General features: G+C 52.3%; 1 protein-coding gene across 1 annotated transcript; it reads right to left on the reverse strand.

The window, feature by feature from the left end:
• Position 1: 1 nt before the first annotated feature.
• Ndufb7 (NADH:ubiquinone oxidoreductase subunit B7) lies at positions 2-5,511 on the reverse strand. The gene is made up of 3 exons (XM_027406160.2): positions 5,315-5,511; positions 380-548; positions 2-189 (listed from the first exon to the last, which is right to left on the reverse strand). The coding sequence occupies exons 1-3, from the start codon at positions 5,424-5,426 to the stop codon at positions 57-59; spliced, it is 414 nt and encodes a 137-aa protein (XP_027261961.1). The 5' UTR covers positions 5,427-5,511; the 3' UTR covers positions 2-56.
• Between the last annotated feature and the right edge of the window lie 2,511 nt (positions 5,512-8,022).

The raw sequence follows: 8,022 nt of genomic DNA on the forward strand, positions 1-8,022 counted from the left end.
GGACAGTTGACTCAGAGTGTTTATTCCACTGATAGGTCCACAGGTGGTGGGTGACCCTAGAGGGCCACCTCAGGGCCCACCTCTCCTTCTCCCTGGCCCCGGGATACCCGTTCCGCCTTCTCTTCCCTCCGTTTCTTCCTCTGGAGCAGCCTCCGTTCACGTTCAAACTCCTTCATTCGCTTCACGTAGCTGTTGGCAGAGCAGATACAAGGTCTCAATGCCACAGGCCCTGACCTGGTCCCATTCCCAGCCACCAGGAAACCCTAGCTAGGGTGAGGCCTCCCACTGAAATCCTGGCTTGGCCCTCTGATGGCTCCAGCCTCTTCCCCATGCCCATGTGTGGGTGCTTGTGGTGTGGGTAGGGGCAGGGCAGGCTCACTCCATGTGCTCGCAGTAGTCCCAGTCATGCCGCTCATGCTTGCAAGCCAGGAAGTTGGGGAAGCTGTCGCGCTTGCACTTGAGCAGCCTGATGAGGTAGTGGGCGCAGTAGTCACGTTGCTGCAGTGTCAGCTGGGCATTGTTCATCTCCTGTTGTGTAGCCACCATTACTGTGGGGAGTGGTAAGGCTCAGCATCAGAGCCAATCCCCAACTCCACCAACTCCCAGGATGCACATGGCACAAATGAAGCCACATACAGGGTATCCCTCATTGGGTTAGCAGAACCAATTCGGATTATGGCCATGTCCTGACAGAAGGAAGGGTGACACTGATCCCTTTGGGTATGTAAACAGTACAGAGAGTTCTCACCTCCCTTCCTCTAGCGATGCTATCTTCCAAAAAGTTAAGGGAAGGTCAGTGTTCACTTTCCAGCCGGCTTCCCCATTACAGAAATATGCCAGGTCCAGCATGGATGCTGCTAGGCTGTCAGCTAAGCCAACGGAGCTGTGGTAACCACAAGTAACTCAGGAATGCATCATTAGGTGGTACCAGTGTAACCAACCAGCATAGTGTGTATTTACATAGATAAGACAGGTTCATCACTAACTCACAGGACTTCGGAACTGTCATTGTCTGAGGTTGACATAAATGTTCCCATGTATGTGGCGCATGTTAAATGCTCATGTGTGAGCTTTGGGTAGATAATCTAGATCTGAAAGGGTATGTTCCATCACTGGGTGAGGAACAGTTGTCATACTACAGCCTGTACCCACTGTGCCCCATACTCCCACATCTTATCAACCCAACAGGACCCTATTTGCTGGGTCTTTAGGCCTGCCTCCTCTCCACCCGTGCCTTGGTCCTAGCCTCCATTTATTGCATTAAAACCTACTCCCATAGAAGGCCTGGTGGCTCAAGGCCTGTCACCTTCAGCTACTCAGGAGGCTGAGGAGAGAACCACAAGTTTAAGACCTGCTTGGGCTTCAGAATGTGGGCAACGGAAGTTGGCAAGCTGCCTGGAGAGATGGCTCAGTGGGTAACAGCATCACTGCTCTAGAAGAGAACTGGGATTTTGTTCCCCAAACTCATAATCCCTGCATTTAACTTCAGCTCTAGGGGATCTGATGCCTTCTCTGGCACCTGAACTCTTACAGACAAATCTCTATACAGATACACAGTCAAAATAAAATAGTGAAGTCAGTGGTAGAGTGCTTGCCTAACACGTGTGAGGCTTGGGAAACCCTTATCACTGCACAAACACTACCACGCTCCAGTTGCTGCCATCCCTCCTCTCAGGGCTGTTGTCTCCACTCTGCTTCCAGCTACTACATCCTCTTTCTCATATGGGCTCAGGGCCTTGTGCCCTTTTTGAGCTTCTAACCTGGTGCCCAGATGTGACTCAGGGTTGCCTGTCACCAGGGTAGGCTTTCCCCACCTTTGTTGCACTCTGCCTGCATCTCCTCCTAATTCAAACCACCTTCTCTATAACCCCACACCTCTAAACCATCACTGGGTCTACCCTACACCTCTGACTGTTACCCTAGTTGGCTGATGAAGCCGGCTTGGTCCCTGTATGTTACACCTCTGCACCCCAGGCCCAGGGGCTCACTTTGCAGTCTGGCAGGCAGGCTTTTGTTGGAGCCACTCAACCTGGAACTCAGGTTAGCAACCCAAGCTCCTGCCTCATCTCCAGTTTATAATAGGATGGCAGCAAGGCTTCAGCACACTGCTACCTGCTAAGTTAAGGAATATAGCAGGGAGCCAGGCAGGTAGATGGTATCTGTCTTCAGAGGGAGACAAAGTAGGCAAAATACACTCATTGCCTGGCAGCCTTATTGACCAGGGAGAAAAACAAAAACCAAAGCCAGGTGTAGGCAGCGCTGGAAAGGGGAGCATGAGAAGGCAAGGGGCGAGCCAGGCAGATGTCTATGGCAAAAGCACTACAGGTTTAACAGGCCAAAACCTTCGAGGCAACAGGACTTGCTTACCTCCTTTGAGTACAAGGAAGGTGGAACTGTGGGAAAGTGAGGACAGAAGGCTTAAGGGGAAGGCAGAGCTCAGACTACAGAGGACAAAACAGCCATTAAAGGCAGAGTGGTGCATACTGGTAATCTCAGCACTCAGGAGGCGGAGGTAAGAGGATTTTAAATTTGAGGCTAGCCTGTGCAAGATCTTGTCTCTAAAGTGAACAAAATCCGGGCTGGGCCCGTTGGCTTTCTCCTGTGATCTCAGCACTTGTGAGGCTGAGTTTGGGGATCTGGAATTTAAGGCCAGCTATAGAATATGTTATAGAATGAAACCCTGTCTTAAATTAAAATGGCAGTGGAGCGTGGTGGTGGTGATTCCAGAAGGTGGTGAGTGGTTCCGGGGGGGAGAGAAGGTGGAGAGGGATTTAAGGAAGACACACTGAATGTTGACTTCTCACCAACACACATGCGTGTATACCACAATTAACGTAGCACTAACACAAACAGCAAAAAACAAAACAAAACAAAACCACAAAAGCCAGCAATGTCATTCCTAAGTTGAAGGTTAAGATTTCCCTGGGAGATAACCTTGGCAGTACTGCTGCACACAAGGCAGTTGCAAGCGGTCTCCAGGACAGGACAGACAGATGCCTTGGCTTCAAGGCCTCCAACAGGGAGCTGAGGAAGAATGAGTGAAAGTCCAGGGAGATGGAGGTGACCAAGGTACAACTGAGGAATGACGATGGGACTTAGTGATTCGGCTGGGGAACTTTGAGAGAAGCCCTTCAGTGAAGGGGAAAGCTGGAGAAGGTAGGGGTTTTACACTTGTTCTTGAGACAGGACTTATATTGTCTGGGTTTGGGAGGATGTTTCAAAGCCACTGATAGGCAGTGTAACGGCATGCTTACAGGAGACTGAGGACAGATTCCTGAGCAGAGTCCTCATGTTGTAGACAGTGGATGGAGGACATAAGGGGTTCACCTGAAATGGGGGCTCTGCCAGGCCATAGACAGGTCATCTGGAATAATAGGTGAGGAGTACATGGGAGCGGGGAGGGGAGTTGCTCCTGCTTTCCCACAGGAGCATGCCTAAGATGGAGGACGAGGCGATAAACAGCTACAAGTAATCTGAAGGCTAGCATCATTGAGCACACTGGGCCTGTGAGCTCAGGGCTCCAGAGGCCAAAGAAAGGACTGTGAGTTAGAGCAGCCTGACTCCACAACAAGAAGGGGTCCAATGAGGAAGCAACCTGGATACTGGGGCTGGCTGAGTTTTACTAGGATTTTGGTTTGGCCAAACCAGAGAGGGAGTGCTGGTTATTTTCAAAGCTGACTATGGGCAAAGCAGGGTGTCAGGTGGATAAATGGGCTGCAGGCTCAGTTAGGGCTGAGGGACTCCCCAGAGCAGGACACTACCTTCCAGTATACCCAGATGCATGTCTCTTGGCTCCATCCCTGACTACAAGTCCTCACTCACCAGGCAGTCACTAACCCTCTGCATGTGTAGGACAGAAGATAGTCAGAATCCATCGTATTTTATGAGACAAGTCCTCCCAGAACTTAGAGCTCACTGGCTAGACTGACTGGCCACGAGGCCCCTGGATCCACCTCTGTCTCCTCTGCACGGGGAGCACAGGCATAGCTCCTCCAGCCTTTTATGTATGTGATAGTTTTTCTCCTATACAAAACCTGCTTTTTCTTCTTTTTTTCCAAGTCAGGGTTTCTCTGTGTAACAGCCCTGGCTGTCCTAGAACTCACTCTGCAGACTAGGCTGGCCTTGAACTCACAGATTATCTGTCTGCCTCTGCCTACTGAGTGCCAGGATTAAACGCCACACACCATCACTGCCCGGCAAGGAAAGCTTCTTAAACTGGAAGTAAACAACAGCTTCAGGAAGCCCTTAAGCTGACCAGATTCACTAGGCCATTCCTTCCCCAAGCTTGTCTAGGCTGTTAAGACTGCCCAGAGACCAGCTCAGCTCAACCAAGCTCCCTGTTTTTTTTTTTTTTTTTTTTTTTTTGGTTATTCGAGACAGGGTTTCTCTGTGTAGCTTTGGAGCCTATCCTGGCACTCGCTCTGGAGACCAGGCTGGCCTCGAACTCACAGGGATCCGCCTGCCTCTGCCTCCCTGGGATTAAAGGCGTTCGCCACCAACGCCCGGCTTTCAGTGCTATTCTGAACCTTGTTCTGCCAATGGTTTCCTACCTGGGGTGAGAAGACAGACTTCTGTTCATGTTTCCACACGGGGTTGGAACTCAAGTACTCCTGCTTGCATGGCAAGCACTTAACCGATTGGGCCATTTCCCAGCCTACACCACAAACCTTTTGGCAAAGCAAATTTGTGTCTTTCCTCTGCTTACAAGTGAGGGCTCTATCCGTCCTCGGAACCGGCTTCATCAGTTCCATATACGTGCCTCTTTCAGCCTGTTACGAAGCCTGCTCCCACACCTCAAGTTTTGCTTGGAACTGCTTGCCCAGTGGGCTCCCTAAAGACAGTGTCAGCGTTTCTCTGCTACCATGGGGCATCCCAAGTGCCATAATGGGACTTTGCCCAGAGTTGTCACTCTGTAAGCCTGTGATTTTCCCACACAGGAAGAACGAGAACCCTGGGTTCCATCCCCAGCACCATCACACCAGACAGGACAGGGGCACCGCATGATCGCCCCACCCCCGACCTTGTATTCTTGTACCAAGCTAAATTAAGAGTGATACCTGTATGGGCATGCAAAGAGCTTGTCCCTAGGCTCCGCGCTGCGCCCAGACGAAGAGCACTGGCGCAGCCGTGTTTTCCCGCTCTCGGCTGACTTCTCCGAGCCCTTTGCTCCAGCCATGCCCGCACTGTCTCCACGATCAGGAGGCCAGGCGCCCTCCCGACCCGACCCGGCCCGACCCGACCCGACCCGACCCTGTGCATACAGGCAGCACCGAGTTCCGCGGGGTCCGCGGTCGCGCCTGCGCTCTGAGCTCACCGCGCTCCTTGCGCTCCGGGAAGCCGTAGTCCGGCGGGAAACTGGGCATCTGCAGGGGGTCAGGCTCCACCGAGGCGTCCCCCAAATAGCGCCGGGCCAGGTGCGCCCCCATAGCTGCTCCTCCTCACTCTCCTTTGGCAGCCGGGGTCACCTCACTCCCACCTGGAAGCACTGCTCCTTTCAGGGCCACGGCTTCCGGGTCATCTAGTCCGCGATGGGGGTCATGGAGAAGAGCCGGGGAAGCCGTCCTGGCCTGCTGGCTCCCCCTAGCTGTGCGGGGGAGACAGCGCAGGTGCGGCGGACGCCGGTTGGCTAGACTGCCTGGCTGTCTAGGGAGCTCCAGGGGTGACCTGTCTGTGCTCTCTCTGCTCAGTGCTGGGATTACAGATGTGTGCCACCAAGCCTGCAGTTTACATAGATATTGTGGACACTGCGGCCCACATGCTTGCATGACAGTCATTTTATAGACGGAACCATCTTCCAAGCTCATTCTATTTTTATATTTAAGATGTGTGTGTGTGTGTGTGTGTGTGTGTGTGTGTGTGTGTGTGTGTGTGTGTGTGTGTTGGGATAGACTCCAGAGCCTCGTTCACGGTAGACAAGTGTTTTACCATTGAAGTACGCCACCACTTCCAACCTCCCAACCTCCAAACACTTTTCACAGGGGTGTTGGTGTGCACACACCTCTGTAAGTGGGCAGGTCAATTTTGGGTGTCATTACTCTGGCATTGTCCATCCTGTTTGAGACAGTGACCCCCCCCCCCACTGGCTTTGAACTCTCCGAGTAGGCTAGGCTAGCTGGCTTGGAGGTTGGAAAAATGTAACTGTCTGCCCGTCTGTGGTTCTGGAATTGCAAGCATGTGTCACCACACCCAAACTTTTTTTTTTAAAGAGGGGTTTGGAGACTGAATTTAGGTCTTTGTGCCTGTAAAGCTATCACAGCAATGGCTGAGCCCTCCTCTTGAAAGACCCCCCCCCCCCCAAGAGGTACTTTCGTAGAAGGAGACCCGCACCCAGGAATCAGCGAGGCCACGAACTTGGATGCAAAAGCAAGAGGCTTTATTGGAGACTCGGGTACCCGGGGCGACTTAGCTTCTGTGTGGCTAAGCGCCCCGAGCCAAGGGAAAGGGGTCCTTATATAGGGAAAAAGGCGCAAGCTAGGAGCAGGGATTCTATTGGATAATTCTAATGAGGCATTGTACAGAGCTATTCCCATTGGTCAATGTATATGAGGCGCTATACAGGGTTATTCAAATGAGGCAAAGTACAGAGTTATTCAAATGAGGTGAAACATAGAGTCTTTCAAATGAGGCGAAATACAGAATCATTTCCATTGGATGGTTCAAATGAGACACAGAGCCATTCCAGATCAGCATATTCTCAAGGTCTGGTGTCTGGTACAACAGACTCAATTCCCCCTCCCTCTGCGTCCAGATGGCTGACCTTGGGGGCGGAGACCTTGGGACGGAGTGTTTCTCATCGGGCGGGGCTCAGGGGCAGGGCTCCAGGCCGGCTCACTTGGTGTTTGTTCTCGTGCCGGCCCACCTGGTGCTCGCCCTCGTGCCAGCCCACCTGGTGCTCGTTGCTCGGCCCCAGCCCCGGGGCGCGGCGCCAGGCGGGCGGGCCTGGGTCGCCCCGCCTGGGTGAACCTGCTTGGGAGGGAGCCAGCCGCCAGGCGTGTGGGTGCGCGTGCGTATGGGAGTGTCACCGAGAGAGAGAGAGAGAGAGAGAGAGAGAGAGAGAGAGAGAGAGAACGAGCCAAGGGGCGGGGTCTTTCACTCTAAGTTGTTGTATTAAAAATAATACCGTTGTGATCATGCTCTACCACTGGAACCCAACCTCAGAGCCAAATCCCGAGGAAAGGCCAAGCAGACCTGCTGGTCTTGGAAGTCAGGATCTTCCCAGAGCTTCTGAAGGAACCACACTCTTCCTTGCTCCCAAGTATGGATGGAGCCCTTCTATTGCGCCACCTGTCAGTGTGAGTTCTCCCGGTCCTTGTCTGGCTCTCTCCACTCATCAGGGACTCAGACTAAAGTGAGGTCCTCAGACAGGGAAGCTTTACTTTTCAGAGCTTCTCCTTCCTGCCTCCAGACTAGGTCCCCAGGCTGGTGGCTCAGTAACAGGACAGGAACCTGAAGGCAGGAACTGAAGGAGAGGCCATGGAGGAGTGCTGTTTACTGACTTTCTCAATCTGCTTTCTTATAGTACCCATGGCCACCACCCCAGGAGTGCCAGCACCCACAATGGGTTGGGACCTCCCACATCAATCAGTGCAAACTTGCCCACAGGCCAATCTGGGGTGGGGGGTATTTTCTCAATTGAGGTTCCCTATTCCAAATGACTCTAACCTGTGTCAAGTTGACATAAAAATTAGTCAGCACACCCTGGTGTCTTGAGGTCAAACATAGTCCTTGTGGTTGCAAGACAGTTCTTCAAAATTGACTGAGGCATTTCTCTCTTCATCTCTCTCTCTATGAGTGTTACACATAAACACAGCCACACTGTTTCTCTCTCTCTGAATGTTACACACAAACACAACCACACTGTTTCTCTCCATGTCTTTTTCCTTTCTTTCTCTGTCTCCACACACACACATACTCAGACACACAGACACACAGACACACCACGTGCATACACACACCACACACACACACACACTAAACACACACAGACACAGACATACACCACACATACCACACACACTATGC

Source organism: Cricetulus griseus, chromosome 3 (assembly GCF_003668045.3).
Source record: "Cricetulus griseus strain 17A/GY chromosome 3, alternate assembly CriGri-PICRH-1.0, whole genome shotgun sequence".
NCBI lineage: Eukaryota > Metazoa > Chordata > Mammalia > Rodentia > Cricetidae > Cricetulus > Cricetulus griseus.